We start from the raw sequence: 24,303 nt of genomic DNA, 5'->3' as shown, positions 1-24,303 counted from the left end.
GGCCGTTTTGAAATTTTTGAGTCTAGCCTAGGCTACAGGAGACCTGTTTCACTTCTTACAACAGCCTTTAATGTAAAAGGGAAATACATTGAAGTGGGACTTGGAGGTTTTTAGAGGGTATATCTTGAAACAATAGATCTTGTTTATGATACATGGTTTTGTTTGCATGTAAGACTTTTGGCATTTGTACTTATTTTTATATAATAAGAAATATTTGATGTTTAGAATGTGTTATTCTTTAAGACAGTTATTAGTGGTAGTGAATCTCATTTTGCTTATTTTGATTTCCATCTCTTACAGAAAAGATACTTGTTGAAAATATTTCTTAAAATTAGATGATTTTGAAATTTCTATTTCTATTCATCTGACAGAATTCAAATGTAAATTAACATGTTAGGCTACTTATATATAATATATTTACATATGTATATATATTATATATATTAGTGTATGTATGATCAAGAGTAGCTCTCAGTAAATTTTTATTGATATGATCAGGTAAGTTTCAGAGGTCAGAATAAGGAAGTGATATACTTTAAACTACTGAAATAAAAGCACATAGCAAATAGCTAAGTTATTTTTATTTTATTTTTCCCCCTATGATAGAACAAGTAAGAAGTTTGCGACAAAGCACTATTGCCAAGCGTTCAAATGCAGCAACTCTAAGCACAAAAAAGCCATCTGGGAAGACTTTATCTACCTCTAAAGTAGGGGTGAAACCACCAGAAAGATGTCAGGGTAAAGAAGAAGTTTATGCGTCACTGAAATCGGAACACCCTAAGGAGAGTAGAAGGAGTGGCCGGCATGCTGAACAGATGGACGTGGCGCCAGAAGTCTCAGCATCTTCAGTTGATTCTTCAGTGTCATCTTGTGCTGGAATGAAGGAGGAAGCTGGGTTTGATCCCCAACATGCATGCAATAATCAGGGTGAAGTGAACGTGCCATCTCCTGAGTTAGATTGTCCACTTCTCTCAGAGACTAGTGCTAGTGTGGAAGAGAAGAACATTGAGGCTCTGATGGAATGTAAAGCTAAGACTAACAGTAGCCCTTTATTTAAGTTTCCAGTTAGAGAAGATGAGCAGAGTGATCTTATTTCAGGTGAACTGAATGACACCATTGAAGGAAAGGATGCAGGGGGAAAACCTGATCAAGAATCAGAGGAGGTGAAGTTCCCCTGCGAAGGTGACCAGATGGCCAAGGAGCCCAAATCTTCTGATGTGTCTAGTGACTCTGTTTGTGCCAATAAAAATAAGACAGAAAAGAATGAAGGGGCAGAATGTCATTTGGAATTGAAGAATACTGTGGATATTGTTGATAAACCTGAGAACTCACCTCAGAGAAATCAGTTGGAAACCCTGGGCTATGTTGAGGACACGGAGTCTAATGATGCTCAGTTACAGAGCACAGAGTTCAATAAATCAGATTTGGAGGAAGTTGATGCTTGTTCCTTTGCACCAGAAGCTAGTACTTTAGAAAATACTATTTGTGATGTTCTTGACCAAAATTCAAAGCAATTGAATATTACTCAAAGTATTAAAATGGAAACAGCCGATCTTCAGGATGATAGAAGTGGTTTAGAGCCCAAAAACATAAAACCCAAACACATAAAACCTGTAACTCATTCTAAACAAAGTACGACCACCGAGACACCAAGAAAAACTGTGGCAGCAAAGCATGAAGTAGGTCATAGCAAAACTAAATCTAATGTCAAGGCTGTGAAGCGAAATTGTGATGAGCCAGAACCCCAGCCTGATTCTCAGAGGCCAGTCAAAGTGAGAAAAAAACAAGGTGATAAGGATTGGAAGAGTCAGAGTTGTAATTCTGGAGTTAAATCTGTGAAAAGCCAAGCTCATTCTGTATTGAAAAGAACACCCCAGGATCAAAACGCAATGCAAACTTCCAAACCTTTAACTCATCCTCATAGTGATAAGCTTCATGGTCAATCTGGCTTCTCTAAGGAGCCTCACCATCCTGTACAAACTGGACACTTGGTGCATTCCAGTCAGAAACAGAGCCATAAGCCTCAGCCGCAGGCAGCTGTGGGGAAGGGCAGTAGCCATGTGAAGGATGAACATGACCATCCAGTCAGTGAGCATCTTAAGGAGGACGATAAACTGAAGCCAAGAAAACCTGATAGGAACCTGCAACCTCGCCAAAGGAGAAGCAGCCGAAGTTTTTCTCTGGATGAGCCTCCGTTGTTCATCCCAGACAACATAGCTACTGTAAAAAAAGAAGGGTCAGATCAGACCACCTCAATTGAAAGCAAATATATGTGGACTCCCAGCAAGCAATGTGGGTTTTGCAAAAAACCACATGGCAACAGGTGTGTGTGTGTGTGTATGTGTGTGTTTGTGAATATCTGTATGGGTGTGTACATTGGGAAACTTATAGAATGAGGATTGAGATCTGTGTGAGAACTTTCTAATATGAAAAAATTTATTTTAATATACAGAGACTTCCAAAAACTCCTTACCAATCCTGGATAAATGATAGCAACCTGGAACCATTGAATTTACAGCTAGATCATTGTAGAATATCTTAAAAAGCTTAGTCTGATCAATCTGATATTCATGGACATGCTTTCTCATTGTAACCAGTTAGAATTTGATGTAGTCATTGCATCTGATAAAAATCAAACCCATTTTGCTAATCAGAATTGTTATGCTGCCTCAGGACTGGAGGTTTTATGTCATTTTATTTGACTGCAGAACTAGTAATAAAGTGTAAAGCTCTGAATGGAATGGCTATTTTTCTTTTGAAGCTGTTATTTTTTTTTTTTTAAATGATGCACTTGAAACACCAACCGTTACCATTTCAAAACCAACATTTGATCTTGGAACTAAGTTCAATAGCAAAAGCAACTGTTAGAATACCTAGCTGAATTTTGTATGTATTATGGAGTAGACTGAAAATAAGTATTTGTTTTTGGAACGTTTAATGGTTCAAAGAATTCGTGAGTTCTGATCTTTGAAAATCTTTTAGAGTTGACGTTACCACTACTTTTATGATAGGGTTATTTTGGACTCCATTTTTCGAAGCTTATGACATGCTCCATCTTTGGAGTATTTTCTTATGCTTTCTTTTGAGAAGGGACAAAGATGAAGTGGTCTCTGCTGCTGCAGATGATGCTGATCAAGTCCTAATGTTGCTCTTTAGAGTTATGTCAGTGACTGTAGATGAAAACAGACAGTAAAGTTACATGCCAGTGTCCTCTCCCAGCTCTGTCAGATTATACAAGAGTGAAACTAAGTTTAGAGAGGCAGTCAGTAATCAGCATGGTGTGCATCACTTTCATTGGGAGTAAGAGGGAGGGTTGGGGATTGTCAAACTAAATTTTATGCCATAGAGGTTGGTAAAATTTTTTTGTTTGTTCGGAGACAGACTGTAGCAGAGCCTGTTTGAAAGCTCAGTATATAATCTGTGCTGTCCTTGATCTTGGGGTCCTCTCGGCTCCGCCTTTATACTGCTGAAATCTTTACTGTTTATGTCCTCTTTTAACGTCAGGAATTACTCTATGAAAAAGTATATCTTTGCTTTAAAACTTTGTAGCATGTTTGAATATAGTGCTACCTTTATCCGAGTTAACATACTTTTTCATGGTTTGTACATTTATGGTACGTTCATATATTTCAAAGGGAGCTTACTTTATATCTCAGCAATGTAAGGATTAACTCACATTGTTAATTGTACTTTTAATAAAAGCCAGCCCTCTGTCTCATTTAGTATCTTTTAAAAATTCACAACACTGACATATGATTAGAGTCAGGGACTTGGAACCTCAACAATTCCTTTGGCATAGTTTGAACCCATGTTCAGTATGTTACTATTAGCTCTTTAATAATAACTTTTGTCCTAATGGTGTGGTCTTCAGGAGTTTGTCCGAGTTCTGTAGTGGTGACAGTCACTTCATAACTTCAGCAGCTACTTAAAGTAAAAATTACATAAAGATTGCATAAAGAAAAGGCTACATAAAGATTACATATTCTCTTTAATCTCTCTCTCTCCTTCCTTCCTTCCTTCCTCCCTCCCTCCCTCCCTCCCCCACGCTCCTCTCTCTCTTTCTGAGGCTGCTATATAAAGTATGAACTTCCTTTGCTGCAGTCTGGAATATAGCTTAGCATGATAGTGGTGGGGATTGGGTGTTGACCCTGTGTAATTGATCTGGATGATGTATATTGGAAAGAATTAACTTCTGAATTGACTCTTTAGACACCTTTTTTCAGTCTGAATAAAGAAGCTAGGCCATTGGTTGTGTTTTATATACATGTATAATCTTCAGCACTACATTGTTACATTGCCTTTCCATTCATTAAACACCTAAAGTGTACTTTTCACATAATTTGTAATTTTTTAATTTTAATTTACATGCATAAGTACAGATCTACTAGGGAAATATGGAAATTGATTATCTGATTGTATATACTGGTCATATTGAAAGCTATTTGTCAGTAGCGCTTGTGACAGTAGAGTTAATTAGTATTTTACACAAATTACAGTGGAAATAGCTTGTTTCTGTATACGTCCAGGTGGATGTTATGCTTTGTATTACGGATCTTCATGACTTATAACATTATGATCCATGTCCGAGAGACAATAGGTCTTTAATACAGACATAACAAAATTATTCAACATACCTTTTTATTAGATATTTTCTTTATTTACATTTCAAATGCTATCCTGAAAGTTCCCAAAACCCTCCCCCTGCCCTGCTCCCCTACCCACTCATTCCCACTTCTTGGCCCTTGCATTCCCCTTCAATATACTTTTAAAATGAGACTCTTGTTTACTTTTACATAAATGTGATTTTTGAATCTTTTTTTACCAGAAGGCATTTTGAGTGGGAATTTTCTTAAAGTCACTTTGTGTTGTGTACCTTCAGCTTCTCTTCCTCCTTTGTCTGGAAGATGTTTGTGTCTTTAATTCATAATGCATTTTCTTAACCCTAATTGTAGGTGGGACAAAATTTCAAGAACAAACAGCAAAAAAAGTCTCCTTAGTAACCTTAAGTTACAGTGTTATATTCAGAAAAGAAAACTTAATTCTTAGGACATACTTCTAGAATAAATGATTCTGGTTTTCTCTTTGTTTTATAGACTATTTTTAAGTCAACTATCTTCAAAGATTAGGTTGACTATTAAGATGATTTTGCCTTTATGGGGAATAAAGTCTTATATGTAGTGGCAGGGTGTTTGGGGCTTTCACTTAAATCACCTACAGAACTGTAGGCCGGTACTGTAATACCTTCCATGTTAATTTGTGGCCTGTTTCTTTTAAGATCAAGATTTCTTAGAATTAACTCTTATAGTTTACTTTAACAACTAAGGTTTTCTAAGGATTTTTTTCTGTCTCTTACCAAAAAATTAAGATTAGAAATACAAGTTGCTTTCTGTTTTTCAGTAGACCTGATTTTTGTTTTTATTGTCGGTTTATATGTGAGCATAGTAAAAAAACAAAAGCTATGAGTGTTGCAGTCTTTTCCACTTGATTAATACATACTGATTTGCTTGAGTCCGCTTATTCAGCAACAGTAGACTCATGTTATCCATGAAGAAGTTTCTTCTTTTATTAACCACACATTCAAGGACAGGGCAAGAACTGGAGAATTAGGTATTGACATCCCACTGCTGCGAATCCTGTGCTGTGCCTTCTAAGTATTTCCTCCTAGCCCTCAGGTCTTTAAAGCAGTACAGCCTGAGAGGAGACAAGGAGGGTGCTTCTTCTGTCCATCTCGAATCCCCTTCTCTTTCTTCTTATTCTGGCTTCAACAGTTTTTTTAGTTCATGAGTTTTAGAAGTTCCTAAGTAGAAATTGGTGTTAACAGTTACAAGTAATTGACTATATCAAAGTAACCCCACCCCACTCCTGGCCCCAGGACACGGGTGTTTGCTACTATTTTTTTTGTGTTTTTTAGAAAGTTTTATCTAAACATTGTTCTAAAGTAGTAAAATGACATCTTTAGGTGACAGAGATTTGGTTTTCAAAGCATGTCAGCAATTCAGTGTAAGCTTTTCCAAAGTAAACTTGAAATGAGGGATGATTTCTTGATAAATTTTATGATCATATATTAGTGAGCTGTTTTGGTTACATCACATGGATGTTTGGGAATGCTTTTACACTGCTTTATGATCTGTCATTTAAGACTGAAACCATTGCAAACTTGAAGTCAGTGCAGCTGTGGTTGTTAGAAGAGAAGGAGGGGACCACACTCATTTTCCTTCTGAATATCAAAGCAGTTTATACTAGGCAGTTGGCTTCAGGAAATAGCAATATCAATATGTACACTTTGCATGAAGCAAGGAAAGAGCATTAAAGTATTAAACATGAAAGAATTCTTCAAGATTCCTACCCTGTGGAGCAATTGTCATTGAGACAACATAAAATCATCAAACTTTTCAAAGAAAAACTTCCTTACAAGTAAATGTTACATTATTTAAATGTTCTCCTGGCTTGTGAATAAAACCTACTTACCCTTATTTTTCAAACCAAGTGCATCATAGTTAAGGTGAAGACTGATTGATGACTTTGGCAGCAGAAGGACCACTGAGGATAAAGAAGGGCCAATTGTAGCTTGTTTCCTAAGACGTAGTGTAGTAGTTGGGCAGACAGAAATGAACACAGGATGAAGAGCTGCTGTACAGGAGGGATGGATTTGGCACCACTTTAAAAACACCTCCTAAATGTAGCACTAATTTTGGTACTTACTTTGATATTTTGACAATTTTGGCTTGAAATCAGGCCGCAGGTTAGTTTAAACATTCCATCTGTTAGAGAACACATTTTTAAATGAGCAGGGCGTGCTTGGTGGTGCCACCATTAACAAAGTCAGTGCCACAAGTGCTCAGATTATAAAAGGCTACCCCAAATCTTTGAGATAAGAATTGCCAGACAGAGAAAGAAAAAAAGGGGGAAGAGATCTTGAGTATTGCAGTGAGCTGATAGCATCGCTAATCATGTATGAGTTGCCATTTTACTTCTGAGTAGTTGCAGATATCTTTAAGTGACCCACTGCTTGGCTTCTGAATCATGAGGGAATGCGGTAAAGGAAGAACTCAGGAAATCAGAGTCAAAACCTAGATGCCAGTGCATTCTTGTTAAGATGGGATGCTATTTATTGGGCAAATGAGTTGATTTCCAAGAACACATAAGACATGAAGGAAGTCCACACCCAAAAGTAAACAAGAATCCTTCAGCTGAATCAACGTGATATATTGGATCAGAAAGATTCAGGTTACACGCTGGCTACTAGGAATGAGAGACTTATACTTAGATTTTTTTTTTTAGTCAAATACCCCAGTTTTCTGTATGCTCTCACCTCTTAAATTGTGATTGAGATCTCACACCTGACTGGGTTTTTTTATGTGCTTTGTTCTATGGTATTTTTGTACAGTGGGCTACCAGTTTTCATGACTGCCTTGTGTCCTCATTCCTATTACCCACCAGCGTCTTTTGTCATTTCCTATTAGGAGAGTCGCTTGATTTAAAAGTTATGGTATCATGGAATGCTCCTTGGGAACTTGATTTGTGTTGAACTATTGCATTCATGGAAAATATGAACAGTGTCTGAACATTAATTAAACATTTTCACTTGATACTAAGGTTTTAAAATAAATCACCTTTCTCCCCCCTTTCAGGTTTATGGTCGGCTGTGGGAGGTGTGATGACTGGTTTCATGGAGACTGTGTTGGATTAAGTCTTTCTCAAGCACAGCAAATGGGAGAGGAAGACAAAGAATATGTTTGTGTAAGGTGCTGTGCTGAAGAAGATAAAAAGACTGACGTACTAGACACAGAGAGTTTTGAAGCTCCAGCTCCCATCGAAGCCCACAGTGAAGATAAAAGGATGGAGTGTGGAAAACTGACATCATCGAAGCACGCAGTCACTGACGATAAACACAGACACTCAGATGACCCTGGGAAGCACAAGGTCAAAATTTTAAAACGGGTAAGCTTTCCAGACAGTACATTTGTTATGTCAAGAGCTTTGTATGGACCTAAATGATACTCAGAAATTTCTCTGTCAGGTCTATTACAGTGTACATTATTACTTTAGCATAAAAAATGAGTTGAATTTAAGGCTTGGGGAGGAGGGGACCAATTCTGTTGAAAAGTGGGGAGTTTGACATGCATTTTTTTTGTGCTGTCGCTGAGCAGTAGGTTTATATTTGAATCTTTGTTGTATAATATTTATGTGGCTATGTGGCCTAAGTATAAATTATGCTTACTAAGTACATTTTTAATCTAAATATTTATTAATTATTTAACTGTTTTGCACTTTTTAAGAATTAAAAAGAATAATTATAGCCTTTGATCTCATTTGCTTGAAAGTCACTTCTTCCACTTTCCCTGTTGAACTGTGAACTTCTAAAAGTTTGTTTTCCATGATCCTGGCATTCTATATATATATATATATTTTTTTTATAATTTACCTAACATTAATCTATGTGCCTTGGTGTGAGGGTATCAGATCCCTTGAAAAGCTAGAGTTACAAAAGGTGGTGAGCTGCCATGTGCGCTGGGAAGAGCAGACAGTGCTTTTAACCAGGGAACCATCTCTTTAGTCCCCCTGACCTGACATTTTAAACCACCTCCTAAAAGTATTTTCTAAACAAAATTTAAAATATTTTGTGTTTAGAAGAAGGAAAATAGAAAAAATGCATTATTGTCTCCAATTAAGTTTTTCTTTTGTTGGCATTGATTTTTCTCATCCTTGAATTATAGTAGAACCCTGAAGAGGAAGTAGCACAGTGTCAATAAAGTATAACAATAAGTAAGCATGCTGTCTAAAAAGCAAAGAAAATACTGATTTACAGGTTGGAGGCTGTATGGAAACCGTTGGTTTGACCTGGGAAGCCACTCATAGCTGAGAAGAAGCAGTAGCTTGAGCTTCTAAAGTATTAAGGATGGTGAGGGAGCACAGCTCTGTTAGAAAGGACTTGAGCTTGTGCTTACATCGAGTCTCGTAGCTCCTGAGCGTAGGCAGGCTTCCTCCTGTGGCAGGGAAAGTAATGGCCTCTCTGTTTTCTCCATTGTTTGCTGAGTCAGATCTTTCATGCACTCCTTTTGTGACTAGTCTTGGTTGAGCTCCATTTTGATAAACCTTTGTGACATTCAACATTTTTGTCTGACAAGATGTTTGGAGATCTTCTTGATTAACATCAGGTTAATTGTTGATATTGCTGAGTGCTATATTACCATTTTGCAGTATGTTCTCTGAAAACTAATGTATTTCATTAACTGTTGGTCATTACATTTGGTATATAGTTTCTTGTCTACTTGGAAATACATTGTTTTTTGGCTGAACTGTGTCTTACCTAAAAAGATGTTCTAAAATGTTACCATTGATAATGTTGTTGGAAATCATAGAAGCTGTTCTGTTTATAGATTCATGTTCCATCATTGCTTGGTATTCTTTTGTAATGCCCCCACCCCTTTTATTTTGTTTTTTAATTCTTGAGACAGAGTACTGGCTATCCTGGAACTCATTCTGTAGACTGGGTTGGCCTTAAACTAAGAGAGATCCACCTGCCTCTGCCTCCTCAGTGCTGGGATTATGCACATACTCCACCACACCTGGCTGATGGTGAACTCTCGAATCTTTGGGTTAATTTGGTGGTAATTTATGCTGCCTTCTTTTCACATATGATTTTCTATCATTAGATTTCTCTACTGTAATATTTATTGCATTTCCGTGTGTGGTAGGAATGAAATTATCAGACCTGTAACAGTAACACATGCTTCTGGGGATGGAGAGGTGGCTGAGCAGTTAAGATCACTGGTTGTTCTTTCAGAGGACCCAGGTGAAATTCCTAGTGTTCACAGCATAGCTCACAGGTATCTGTAACTCCAGGGCTAGGGGTGACAGTTACTCAGTCCTCCACAGGCACTGCCCATGCATACAGTGCACTTATATGCATATGTAGAAATAAAAAATAGGTCTTAAAAAACACCCCACCACATTTCTACTCTTAATATTACGTCTAGTTAGGAAACTAAAAAATAAGTGAAAAATGAGAGCATTCTAAAGTTTCCATGTTTATCTTAATCTTGATCTGTAAATGGTTATCCTCCCTATGGTTTTAGATAAGTGTGATGTGATTAATTTCTCTCTGAGAAGTAGCAGGTACATTGATGGTACCCATGGGAGTTAAAATTGCCTGTTGACATCCTGGCAACATAACTGGTACCTGTGCTGAAGTTAATGAGCCTTGTTTGTTCTTTAGGGGTACATAGGCAAATGCTGGTGCTCAGTTGTCCGCAGTTCCGTCCTCCTTCATATTTACAGCCAACTAAGGTCCTTACAGCCTGATCTCGGTTTTGTTTTCCTTTCATAGGATATTATGTATTTTATACAAAATAGATGGTTAACAATAGAATCTTGTGGTTTTTAATAATGGTAACTTATTTTTGTGTACATATGTTTTTAAGATTTATTTATTTATTTTATATATGTGAGTACACTATAGCTGTCTTCAGATACACCAGAAGAGGTTATCAGATCCATGACAGATGGTTGTGAGCCACCATGTGGTTGCTGGGAATTGAACTCAAGACCTTTGGAAGAGCAGTCAGTGCTCTTAACTACTGAGCCATCTCTCTAGCCCCTATTTTTTTTTTTTTTTTTTTTATATCTTATAGAAGTTTGGGTTGAAAATGTTTAGTTTCTTACAGGTTGTAATGTTAACTAGATTTAATTTTTTTCACTTACATATTATTGAGGTTTGTCTTAAATAGTAAGTAGTTTTTGTTTTAATGCAACATACTACTGTATTTTTCAGGAGTCTGGTGAGGGAAAAACTTCCTCTGACAGTAGAGATAATGAAATTAAAAAATGGCAGCTAGCCCCTCTTCGCAAGTTGAGCCAACCACATTTACCTCGGAGATCATCAGAAGAAAAAAGTGAAAAAATAGCAAAGGAATCTGCAGCTTTTGCCTGTACAGGAGAGAGAGTGGTGAGATCAGGTAGGGAGACTGCTGGAGATTATGTACTTGTATTTAGTATTACAGAAGGTTGGCATATCTTGGAAATACTTGGAAAACAAAAACAAAAAAACATGAGTGCGTACACTTTATGGCTCTAGAACCACTCTTGATCACAGGAGATTTTAGACACTCTGCACCAGGACTATTTGAATAATGAACTCTGGGCTCTGGCATTATTTCTAAATACTTAGTCTGCATGGATTTAAACTTAGATCATGTATTATAGAGAAAGTATCTTTTAAAACAGTTTAATGAGTTTAGCTGCTTTTTACAACTAGGTACTCATGAGAAGCAAGAGACAAAAAAGAAGAAAATGGAAAAGGGTGGACCTAATGTGCACCCGCCTGCTACTGCTTCCAAGCCTTCTGCAGATCAGATCAGACAGAGTGTCCGACATTCTCTCAAAGATATTCTTATGAAAAGGTAACATGTTGTTATGCCAGTGGTTGAATAACAGGGGCTTTTCATGTATTTGAAAATAATTGAATTGGAACACAGGGCCCCCAATGGAGGAGCTAGAGAAAGTACCCAAGGAGCTGAAGGGATCTGTAACCTTATAGGAGGAACAACAATATGAAATAACCAGTATCCCCAGAGCTCGTGTCTCTAGCTGCATATGTAGCAGAGGATAGCCTAGTAGGCTATCATTGAGAGGAGAGGCCCTTGGTCTTGCAAACTGTATATGCCCCAGTACAGGGAAATGTCAGGGCCAAGAAGTGGGAGAGGGTGGGCAGGGAAGCAGGGCGGGAGGAGGGTATAGGACACTTTCGGGATAGCATTTGAAATGTAAATGAGGAAAATGCCTAATAAAAAAATTGTTTAATTAAAAACAAACACAACAGAAAAAAAGAATTGTTTTCATTTTAAGACTTACAGATTCAAACTTGAAGATCCCAGAGGAAAAGGCAGCAAAGGTTGCCACAAAAATTGAAAAAGAACTTTTCTCTTTTTTTCGGGACACGGATGCCAAGTATAAGAATAAATATAGAAGCTTGATGTTTAATCTAAAAGATCCTAAAAACAATGTAAGTAATTTGTTTTGTCCAAGTTTTCTTAAACTTGTGTGCATGTGTATGTATGGGCATGCACATACTGTGGTTCTTCTATCAGAGGACAGCTTTGAGTCATTCCTCTCTAGAGTGTCTGCAGACAGTTACAACTTGGTCATCAAGCTGAGCGGCCAGTGCCTTACCCACGGAGCCATCACACTCCGGAGTCCTGTAATGGCTATGCATGCCATGGTCTGAACTGCGATCTAGGACTTTGATGAAATAGCCCTTTCTAATGGGTTCTGAATTGGAGTGAGAGGATCAGTTTGGCTCTTGGTTTAGACTCCACAAATATGTCCTGCAGAGGTCCTTAGTCTGAGTGCCTCCGAGAACAGCTGTGGTGATGTTTGTAGATGTCAGTCACATTGTGAGGATGTGGAGCATCCCAGGGTAGCCCACACAGCATTCTCTCTGTGGTTGGTTTGCTTGTGGTACTAGGGATTAAATGCTGGGCCTCATGGCACAGAGTTTGCTCTCTGCAGCTGAGCTCCTTCTAAGAGCATCATTTCTCATTGACAGGGAAGGGATGTAGCTGGGATCTATCTACAACTCAGTGAGTGCCAGGATTGCAGGCCTGAGTCCCAATCTCCACACACTTGTCTCTGGGACTAAACCCAGAGCTGCCGCATGCTGAGCAGGCACTTTACCAACTGAGTTGCGTGGGCAGCCCCAGAACATGACATTTGAGTAAGCTCCCGTGCTGCTGACTTAGGAATCCTCGACAGCAGTGAGGAGTGTTGGGAGTCTGTTGAACAACGTGTTTGGATGTATGTGCATTTTCTTCTCGTCACTACCTCTTGCATAACACAGTTAAACGAATAAAAAAAAATTTACTCTAAAGTATTCTTCAAAAATCTCTGTTAAGCCTAAGCATTTGTTATTTAAACCTGTATGCTCACTCAAAACGTCACATTTTGTTGTAAACTAAAAACAAAGATCCAAGCCTGACAACATGAGCTTTGCATCAGAGCTTTCTAGGGAATCTGTGACAGAAAGATCACCTAAGCTGCGAATTCCCAGACAGCCTGAACAGCAGAGTGAGACTCTGTTCTTTCCCTGGAAAAGTATTTTAAAATATTTTTGCCAAATTAAATAGAACTTTATTAAAAATATATTTTAACTGTGGATTAAACATTATTGCTATCTTACTTATATCTTGGGATTTCTTGTTGGAGACTTAGAAAAAATCCATAAGGTGTGTGTATTTGTATTTGTATGTGTATATGAGTTTACACATAGAAAGTTCTATACTGCATATGCTAAGCAAAAATTATGCAGTGAACTCTTTCAGTGTTCCAAATATAAATATGATTATTTTGTGTGTTATATTTAGGTAGGTGCATTGAGAAATTTTGCTGAAGGTGATTCTAGATTATAGAATTAAATTAAATGTATTTGTGTAAAAGTTTTCACATTAGTGATGTAAGTTTGCATATTAATATTTGCTACAAAATAGTCATCTCTCAAAAATAATGCATTTCAACAGCAGACTAGAAATACTGAGGAAAAATTGCATATGTACTAAAGATGTATAGGCTTATTTTTCTAGTTGTCACTCCCTATGTAATGTGTGTAACATATATGTACACAGTTTGTTTTTGTTTTTGTTTTTGGTTTTTGTTGTTGTTGTTGTTGTTGTTTTGGTTTTTCAAGACAGGGTTTCTCTGTGTAGCCCTGGCTGTCCTGGGACTCACTCTGTAGACCAGGCTAGCCCCTCGAACTAAGAAATCCGCCTGCTTCTGCCTCCCGAGTGCTGGGATTAAAGATGTGTGCCACCACATCCAGCAAAGAAATCTTTTTTTTTTTTTTTTTTTTGCTTTTTTTGCTTTTTCGAGACAGGGTTTCTTTGTGTAGCCCTGGCTGTTCTGGAACTCACTCTGTAGACCAGGCTGGCCTCAAACTCAGAAATCAGCCTGCCTCTGCCTCCCGAGTGCTGGGATTAAAGGCGTGTGCCACCACACCCAGCTCATAGTTTTTAACATATTAAGAAAATATAGGTGCTGGAGAGATGGCTCAGCGGTTAAGAGCACTGACTGCTCTTATGAAGGTCCTGAGTTCAAATCCCAGCAACCACATGGTGGCTTACAACCATCTGTAATGACATCTGACGCCCTCTACTGGTGTGTCTGAAGACAGATACAATGTACTTACATATTAACAATAAATAAATCATAGCCAGGCGTGGTGGCGCACGCCTTTAATCCCAGCATTTCTGAGTTCGAGGCCAGCCTGGTCTACAAAGTGAGTTCCAGGACAGCCAGGGCTATACAGAGAAACCCTGTCTTGAAAAAACAACCACAAAAAAAGAAAATATAGAGACAGTTTAAACTATAGTCACATGACAATGTTGCTGCAGCAAGAAAAAGCCATCATTAGGTGATTTTGCCATTGCGCACACATCAGAGTGTATTTACATAGACAAAGGCAGCTAGGCCCCCTTCTTTATCACTAAGTAGTAAATTTTAAATGTGTATCATTGTTTGCATGGATTATTGTTGACTGGAATGTTACATCACATGTCAGCTGTGAATGGAATGGGGTGTGTAAGTTATATGATAATAGTACATAGTTTTTATTGGCAATTTAAACATCAAAGATTTAGAATTTGGGCTGAATTCATGGGAACTATTAGGGGAAATGTAATTGAAGTATTTTAAAATATGCTAACAGCTGTTGAAGAAAAATATAAGTTGTATAGTCTGTCATGGACCAAGAACTATATATTATATAAACTAATATAAACTATAACAAATATATAATAATACATAATGAAATAAAATATATAAACCGTATAAACTATATAATCTAGAAATGTTTCTCAGTATTCAAATGAAGATTGCTTTTCCTTGCAGTTAGTTCTTTGCTGTGGTCTCCACTCAAGCCTGCCAGGATTCAAATGTAAAAATCTTAAGAAAACAGAAAAACAGAGGCATCACTACATCGATTAAAAAGCTCTTTTATTCAGTGCCTTTCCATGAGTGGTGTGGTTATTATAATTTGTCCTGAGGCAGACATGAAACAGTTTTTTGGACAGATGTGTAGTGGTTTCATTGTACTTGCTTTTTCATGTTGCTTTTTACGTGGATTTTCTGGTTTAGGGAATGGGTGGGTGGGTGGGCAGAAGCTTAACAGAATATCACTGTGTAACTGTCCTTGAATTTCATCCTCCTGCCTCAGTCTCAAGATTGAATGCTGGGATTACAGGAATGGCCACTACACTGGCATCAAATTGAATTTTATATAGAATGTGTTTTATGTTTTACTCTTCCAGACTATAAAGCTCTTAGGCTGTATGTACTAGGTTAAATTACATATTCATAAACCAGGCTTTAAAGTGGCTTCAAAGTTAAAGTTGTTTATTGGAAGTTCACATATTACAGCTCTTTTTTGTTTCTAAATGTTTATGTGTCCTTTTCATTTTAAAATCCTGTAGATATTATTTAAGAAAGTTCTAAAAGGAGAAGTAACCCCTGATCATCTTATAAGAATGAGTCCAGAAGAACTAGCCTCCAAAGAGTTAGCTGCATGGAGACGAAGGGAGAACAGACACGTAAGGACATCTAACTTTGTGTTCCACTTGGCTATCAGTACAGAGTGCAAGGAAAACAGGCCTTCTCTTCCTTTACTTCATAGTCTCTGCTCCACCCCTTCTCTTCTTCCCCTTTCTCTTTCCTTCCCCTCTCCTCCCCCCTCCCCTCCCTTCTTATCTTCCTTCCCCTTCCCCTTCCCCCTTCCCCCATCCGGTCTGGCTGGTCTTTTGTCAACATTCTAAGTTACTAAGACTGCTGGCATGTGTCACTTCACTTTTTTTTTTTTTTTTAAGATTTAATTATTTTATGTATGAGTGTATTTCCTGTATATATGTATTTCATGTACCTGTAGTATCAAAAGAGGGCATATGTCTTAGGGTTTCTCTTGCTGTGCTGCAACCCCAGGGCCAAAGCAACGTTGGGAGGAAAGAGTTTCTTGGGTTTATATATCCTGAATCATAATCCATTGAGGGAAGCTAAGACAGGAACTCAGACAGGGCAGGAGCCAATGCAGAGACCATGGAGGGGAGCTGCTTCCTGGCTTGCCCTTGTGTCTCTAACAGTGAGCTGGGCCCTCTCCCATTGATCACTAACTAAGAGAATCCCCTGCAAGCTTGTCAGCTTACAGCCTGATCTTGTAGAAGCATTTTCTCAATTAGGGTCTCCTCCTCTCAGATGACTGTAGAGTGTATCAGATTAATATATAACTAGTCAGCACAGCTTCAGATCTCAGAAAACTGGAGTTACAAACAGTTGTGAACCTCCATGTGTGTCCTGGGAAGTGAGCCGATGTCTTCTGCAAGAACAAGTGCCCTTAACTATGAGTGTCTCCAGACTCTGCTTCCTAAATTCTTAAATTTTAGTGCCTGTCTTCATCTCTGCAGGTTTTTTTTTTTTTTTTTTTTTTTTTTGCTAATTACAAGATTGAAAATTATTTTATGATTTGTTACTTGCAAATCAGAACAATTGGAAAATAAGCATTAACCAACCCGTGCTTTCTATAAGCAGTTTGAATGCATTATAACATTAACATTTTAATGAATCAGATTGTAGATTCTAAAACTTTGTAAAACTTTTCAGAATCTACTGGAAGATAACCTGACTTGTCATATATAAGTATGCATAGAAATATTGTTATGTTTGTGTGGTATTGTCTCAGATCAAACTGGAGTGTTGTAATTTGTATATTGTACGAAATTTTTAAAATAAAAATTTCTCAAAGTCACAGGTACCAAAAGTTTTCAGTTGGGATTTATACTTGCAGTACCTTTAATGTCAACCTTTAAAGATGAACTAAAAACTCTGCTCATCCATTCATTCATTCATTGGAGGAAAGAGCTCACTGTATAAAAGAGCCCAGGCTGCAGTCCCCTTGCTCCCACTCTCCCCAAGTGAGAGATAAATGGCCACTTGTGCCACCATGCCTAGCAAGTTTGAGGGAATAGATGATTTTGAGCATTTGTCTTCAGATATAGCCATTAGCTACCCATTTTAGGAAATAATGATTATGTATGGTTTTTATTGACCTGCATAATATACAGGATTCTTTTGTTCATGCTGCTTGTGGCTTAGATATTAACCATCCCTGGGCTGGGCTTGAGGTGGTCTGAGGGTCGAGAGACCATGCAGTGTATCATACTTTTTTTTTTTTGCTTTGATTTCATATAATCTTGCCTCCTCTGTATTTTGAAAATAATGTTCATATCGTCTTTCTGTCAACACCCCAAGTCTGCACTCGCCTTACCTGAGCTTTGAAACTGGGTGCATTTGCTTTGGAGACCATGTTTTTCTTTTCTTTGTATGGTAAAGACCCTTTACCCACTGACCAATCCCACTAGTTCTATTTGACTCTTTTAATGGATGTTTTACAACCAACAAATGAGATGAATGGACAGACCTTTACAGTCCTTATTGTTCTTTGCTCTAGTGCACACATGCCCTGCTCTTTCTCATACTCTTGTTATACTTGCTAACTTTCATAGGTTGTTGCTGAGTTTCTTTCTTTTAATTGCCAGTGTTAACTAAAAAGGTCCAGGAGACAGGAGAAGTAGGTTGCCTTGGTTTTTGTTTGTTTTAGAATCATTGACTAAGTTAGTATTGGAGGGATACACTAGATCATCAGATGAAGCACATGAGTCAAGTTCATTCTTGGTTCCTTGCAAGCTGATTTCAAGTATAAATACTGTGTTTCTCACTCTGAGCATTGCCTCTTGGTTGCCTCCTTGCAGAGGGTTAATGTGAGCCTCTCATGGCTGAGGCATAGAGTTAATTCTTAAGATCTCTCCATACTTCTCAGCTTCTATTGGTATTTTATATCAGAGAAAAACTAAAAGTCAATTATAATTCTTTAGGTTAAATTCTCATAAATTAAGGCACATACTTTAAATGTTTCCTTAAATTATTTTGTTAGACCATAGAGATGATTGAGAAGGAACAGAGAGAAGTGGAAAGACGACCAATCACAAAAATAACTCACAAAGGCGAGATAGAAATCGAGAGTGACGCCCCAATGAAGGAGCAGGAAGCAGCCATCGAGATCCAGGTAGGAGCAGATCTGTCCTATGTGGTCTACAGCTCCAAATATAAAGGTGGACAAAAGCTTTTCTCATGCTCTTAAAGCAGAACTTTGTTTTACAGTAGTGAGCTTTAAAGTAGCCTGTTTTACTGAGCTAGTTCTTAAGACCTTAGTGCACATTGTCTGCGTTATAGGTGCCTGGTAAAGCTTGTTAGAATCCTGGGGTATTTGATATAGTAATTCCTTGGTGCTTTGTTTTTGTTGTTGTTTGGTTTTGATTTCGGTTTTAAGGTGTGTATTGTAGAAAGGCAGAGAGAGAGAGAATAATAGAGAAGTAGAGACTGGCCATGGCCATGTGGAGAGAGGGGGAAAGGGAGTGGGGAGAGAGGCGGCAAGCGGGAAGCAAGAGGAAGAGAGACAAGAGAGGAAGAGGGGAGCGAGAGCTCCTTGGTGCTTTGTAAATAGTGCAATTTGAGAACCATTGCGGCTTTCCTTTAATTATATTAAGATGTCTTTTCTCTTGTATAATAGAAAAATGAGAAGTAAGTAGATCAGGGTGGAGACAGTCTACTTCAGGGTTCCTTGTTTTCAAAAACCAGTGGAAAAAATGACTTGAAGTTTCATTAGAAGCTTTAAAAACTGAGCTGTTTTGAGTTTTTACTTTAACAATACTAAGTATTTTTTTTTTAAGAAAGTAAACAACTTTTTGAATGTAATGGCTTGACTTTGACAAATTAACAACTTGATTTTTAAAATTGCTGCCAAAATTTATCTGTTAAAATTCATTTTTATTTTCACTTCTGTTAGGAACCGTCAGCTAATAAGTCATTGGAGAAGCCAGATGTGTCTGAGAAACAAAAAGAAGAGGTTGACTCCACATCTAAAGATACCACTAGTCAACATAGACAGCATCTCTTTGACCTGAACTGCAAAATATGCATAGGTTGGGAGTCTTGCTAGCTCTGGTGTTGTGCTTACTGTTTAAGGGGTATATTTTAGCACTCATGTTTGTAGGTTTTACTCTCTGGTTTGGATGGTGCAACGCCAACCCACTCCTGTTGTATGAGAGTGGATCCGGTGTATAAACACCAAAGCAGACACAGCCGTGCTTTACCATGTGCACAGGGATGCAAACATAACAGTAGACATCTGCTAAGAAGACCATTCGATTTGCTAATTGTCAGAATGTTGGAGGTTTTGTTTGTTTGTTTTTCCTTTTGGATATTATAGTCCCAAATTAGTGTCATTTTCTATTTCACATTGTTCAGGTTTAGTGCCATGTGCTATGTATGTATGCATTTATGGTTAGGAGTAGATAGAATACAGATTTATTTTTACTGGCAGGAGGTTATCAATATTTTAGGAAAAAATTCATGAGGGAGCCAGATTTACTTTACATTGTACAATATTTTCATTTTAGATTGTTAATATTCTCTTTTGTTTTTTTTTGTTTTTGATTTTGTGAGAGGGGTTTCCTTACGTAACAGCTCTGGCTGTCCTAGAACTCACTTTGTAGACCAAGGCGGGCCTCAAACTCAGAGAGCTGCTGGCCTCTGCCTCCCCAGTGCTGAGATTAAAGGCTTATGTCACAACATTTCCCATTACTGTGTTAACATTCTTTTCTTTATTTTTCACTTTCATAACTGAGGAGTAGCACCAGCGACTTCTCATTTGCACCGTTTTCTGTTTAAACAGTGGTGATAACTGGAAAATAGTTAAAAGGCGACATTAAGTCAGTCCAGGTGAAACCCTTCACAGTGTGAGGAAACCTCATTTCAGTTAGCTTAGGTCTCTGGGTGCCATTGATAAATTATTTGCTGCTTAGAATAAGTGTAACAATTTGCTATGAGAAAACATCACAGGTATATATTATCCCAGGAAATATTTATTCAGTAATGGAACCAAAGAACTTATAGCACTTTTGAAAGTAAAAATGCATGACAGTGTAAAACTTGCAGGTAACAATCTTATTTTGGTGTTTTCTGGTTTCAGGTCGAATGGCACCACCTATAGATGATCTTTCTCCAAAAACTGTGAAAGTTGTTGTAGGAGGAGCCCGTAAACATTCAGACAACGAAGCAGAGAGTCTAGCAGATGCGTTGTCTTCAACTACTAATATTCTGACCTCTGATTTCTTTGAGGAGGAAAAACAAGAATCTCCCAAGTCAACATTTTCTCCCACTCCACGGTAGCTTTCTCTCGGGCATAATTCTATAATAAGCATTGCTTAATTGTACTTAAAGATGTGCAAACACAGAAAAGGGACATTTCCTAGAGACTTCTGAGAAAGTGACTATGTATACCCCAGGCCAATGGATAAGTGAATAGGACTTCAGGGTTAATTTATTTGAATGGATTTTAGATTTCAGACTTTCAGACTCTTAATTATGGGCTGAAAGGATGGCCCAGCATTTAAGAGCACTGGCTACTCTTGCAGAGGACCTGGTTTCTATTCCCAGCACCCTCAAGGCATATCATAATTGCCTGTAACTACAGTTCCAAAGGTACCTCCCTCTGGCTTCCATGGACACGCACATGGTACACAGGCAAAATTCCATACACATGACATAAAAGCAAGTAAATCTTTATAAAGAAATCAGAAACAAATGATTTAAATACAATGATCTCAAGAAGTAGGAGCTATAGCCTTTGTTTGATGCATGCACAACCTCAGAGCAGTTTAGGAGGGTATCCTCGTAAAGCATGACTGTACGGTTGTGATTGTATATTTATAATTGAAAGTGCAAATTTTTTATTGAGTTCATTTGAATTGAGTGAACAATTGAACTAAAGTGTTTACTGACTTTTTGACATAAAATACTTGTAGTGATTATAGAAAGTAGACTCACTCATTCATGGATATTTCATTACATTTATTTGTGTGTGTATTTGTGCTACAATACTCATGTGGGGGTTTGAGGACAACTTTGAGGAGTTGATTGCTTCTTTCCACCTTTATGTGACTCCAGGGATTGAACCCAGGCCCTTAGGATTGGGGGCAAGTATCTTTACCACAGCGCTATCTGGCCTGCGTGTTTGCTAACTTTAGTATCCTTTTCTAGTCCAGAGATGCCTGGAACTGTGGAAGTTGAGTCAACCTTTCTGGCTCGATTGAACTTCATCTGGAAAGGTTTTATCAATATGCCATCTGTGGCAAAGTTTGTTACCAAAGCCTACCCTGTGTCTGGATCCCCTGAGTACTTGACAGAGGTACTGTGACCGTTTCTCCCTTTCCTTGCTTGGGTTTGCATGTGTTTCTGAAAGCAGCAGGCAGGGAAACATGCTGTTAATAATAATTTTAAAAAAATCTATAATGCTGACAAATTTATGGCAAAGTTAGCCTGTGAAAAAAGGCTTAATTGCTTTTGAAAAAAATTGTTTGTTAAAGAAATGGAATTCCTACACTATTCAGGTTTCAGGACCATTGTACCTGCCTGTGTCTGTCACTGTTGAGGTTGTCACTCTGTCAGCCTTAGAGAGCACTGACCAGCCACTGCAGCACTTCCTGTGGTTAGTTAAATAGAGAATAAACAGCAGTAGTGTAATACTGTGGTTAGTGACCAAGTGTCACATTTAAATATCAAAGGAGATCAAGCCAGTATACGTGCGCCGAATACATTATTTTTGTGGATTTGATCCATTAGTTTTTTGGTTTATCTAAATCATCTGATCATTCCCTATAATGGTAATTGTTTTTTTTTTTTTTTTTTTTTTTTTTTTTTTTTTTTTTTTTTTTTTTTTGATTAGGCTGAAATTTTCCTGTCTCACCTTCGTCCTTTCCCCTTGTGATCTTAGTGTGCAGCCAGGGCCCTGTGTGTGCACAGCAAGCCTTCTTTCTGTCGCTGAGCCTCAGCACCGGTCCTATACATGCCCATTGTTCTGAGTTACTACACAGAGCTGCTGGTGTGCAGTTTACTTGGGCAATAATCTTTTAGGAATGTGAATATTGTTAGAGAAAAATTAAACAGGCTACTAGTGGACTTTTGGTGGGTAAAAAAATAACCCTTTAGAATTTTTATTTTTTCTTTAGATCATTTTGAAGCTAATCCTTTTGCATGGATAATTAGGTCCTGGTCTCTCAGACCCTTTTAAATTTGAATAAAGATATTTTTCTTGGTGCCATAGTTTGCAGTGTGGTTAGTTTCCTGAACTCCTTCACTGACTTTTATTTTACTTTTATTACAGCTAAGATATCAAAATTTTGAAAGTAACTAATGAATTAAATAAACTTAATTTTACTTTCATGCTTTTCCTTGGTTTTCATAGAAAAAAAGAATATACTGAATAAAGTTTTAAAATTTTGTGATTATATATATGTATCAATATACATATAGTGCGTGTAGTTAAGCCCTTTAAAACTGTATTGTTACAGAGTTAATTTTCTCTTGCAAAATATACTATGTAATTAAATTGCATAAAATCTGAACTTCAGCTATTAATTATTAAGGATTCCTTCAAAAAATATAAAAAGTGGCAGGCATAGTGGTACACACTGTTAGTACGAGCACCAGAGACAGAGGCAGGGCGATCTCTTATAAGTTCAAAGACAGCCTGGTCTACATAGTGAGTTCCAGGACTGCTAGAACTACATTTTGGGACCCTGTTTCAAAAAAACCCAAAACATAGTAATAATGCTGTCCATTGCCACAGACCACCATTGAGAAGCTGAGAGCCCACCCCAAATTGTGTGTGTGGTGCTGGCCACAGGGTCCTTGTGCTTTCTATCCTGCCTTGGCATGACCTTAGATTTTGATCTTAGTGTTGAGGCTGTTTATGTCTGTGTGTCCTTAGTAACTGCATTTCCAGTATTATTTATTTGAAGTTGGCATTTGAGTTAGGCTTAGTTGCTATCTCTCTACTGGGTTTTATTTTGTGATGTGATGCAGTTTGTTTATTCTTTGTGTCTTCTGGGGATTGATTGAACTCTGAGTCTTACACATGCTAAGCACGTGCTCTATTACCATGTTCTAAGCCCTGTTTTCTTGTTTTTATTCTTATTCAAATTATTTTCAAAGCTAAGCATGTCTGAGTCATGGGATTGTAGTGAAGATGTTGTGGACTTGTTGATCATCTTTTCTTTTATCCGTAGGACCTGCCAGACAGCATTCAAGTAGGTGGCAGGATATCACCTCAGACAGTTTGGGATTATGTGGAAAAAATAAAAGCATCAGGCACCAAGGTGAGTAAACCCAACAGTGGCAGTATGTGAAATGTTTACAGAGTCAAACTACTTAAAGTCTCACACAAGGATCCGTTGTCTCTTACGGAGAGGGAGCTAATACAAATCGGAAATATATATAACCTATCTAGGAGGTAATAGACAGCTCAGTTACCAAGTGACTGCTACATAGGCTTGATCCCCAGCACACACATAACACAGAATGTGAATGTGCACACTTATAAGCTCAGCTCTGGGGAGACAGAGATGTGCAGACCAAGCAGGCTAATTAGAGCTCAGCTACAAATGACACTTTGGTTGATCGGTGGATTCTAACTGTGAATACATAAACTGAAGCAAAGCCATTTGCTCAACCTTCCCTTGATTCTCTGCTTTCTGGTATGTGTTCTCTGTAGCTTCTGTCAACACTGTGGAAAGAAGTGTGTTAGAGTAAGTATGAAGTTTACCTGTGTCAGACAGGGCATGGCCAAGCTCTGTATGCCCATGTAGACTCTACTACAGTCCGGCGGTTCAGACCCTGCAGAAGCCTGTCCTCCTCTGTGGGGATGCTGTGAGGCCTAGGGCTCTGAGCTTGTAGGATCAGTTGGGAACCAGGCTGCTTCTTGCCACTTTACTGTTTCCTAGTTCGTGCTTTCATCAAGCACAGACGTCGTCACAGGTCACTTAGCAGCAACAGATGGGAACCAGCGAAGGCTGAACCTCAGATTGTTTTTAACGGCAAACCCCAGAAATTGCAGTTGTCTTTGCTTGAGCAATAGTTGGTGAGAACTGAGTCACACAGCTGTGTACAACTGGAAAGAAAGGCAGAGAGGGCTACGTGCCAGCCAGACATTAAGGTCTGTTAGTAACAGGAAGAGGTGATTATAAACTGAGATGTAACCTCGGCCTCCGTCACAGTAATGCTTCTCTTCACCTGTGGTCTCCATTTATTTGCTGTATTTCCTTAAACTCAGAGAATAATATTTCATGGAATAATATAAATCCGTTTTTGTAGAAATTTCTTTTTCTCTTTAGAGTGACTAAAAGGGAGAGTCTTTTTTTTTTTTTTTTT

At 38.0% G+C, this 24,303-nt stretch overlaps 1 protein-coding gene across 10 annotated transcripts in view; it reads left to right on the top strand.

Moving 5' to 3' along the window:
* The window catches only part of Phf3 (PHD finger protein 3), a 64,883-nt gene that overhangs the window by 35,908 nt on the left and 4,672 nt on the right, over positions 1-24,303 (top strand). For 7 of the 10 annotated variants that reach the window (XM_021158718.2, XM_029483348.1, XM_029483345.1 and 4 more), the window contains 11 exons: positions 607-2,323; positions 7,632-7,941; positions 10,775-10,958; positions 11,258-11,402; positions 11,848-12,004; positions 15,462-15,578; positions 17,969-18,100; positions 18,881-19,016; positions 20,066-20,261; positions 21,136-21,283; positions 23,163-23,252. In XM_021158718.2, coding sequence (XP_021014377.1) covers positions 607-2,323; positions 7,632-7,941; positions 10,775-10,958; positions 11,258-11,402; positions 11,848-12,004; positions 15,462-15,578; positions 17,969-18,100; positions 18,881-19,016; positions 20,066-20,261; positions 21,136-21,283; positions 23,163-23,252 — 3,332 coding nt within the window. The remainder of the gene's footprint in view (positions 1-606; positions 2,324-7,631; positions 7,942-10,774; positions 10,959-11,257; positions 11,403-11,847; positions 12,005-15,461; positions 15,579-17,968; positions 18,101-18,880; positions 19,017-20,065; positions 20,262-21,135; positions 21,284-23,162; positions 23,253-24,303) is intronic. The other 3 variants (XM_029483373.1, XM_029483366.1, XM_029483362.1) reach the window with 1 other exon arrangement.

Source organism: Mus caroli, chromosome 1 (genome assembly GCF_900094665.2).
Source record: "Mus caroli chromosome 1, CAROLI_EIJ_v1.1, whole genome shotgun sequence".
Classification (NCBI taxonomy): domain Eukaryota; kingdom Metazoa; phylum Chordata; class Mammalia; order Rodentia; family Muridae; genus Mus; species Mus caroli.
The sequence above is the reverse complement of the archived record's forward strand: the minus strand, read 5'-3'. Positions and strand labels throughout refer to the sequence as shown.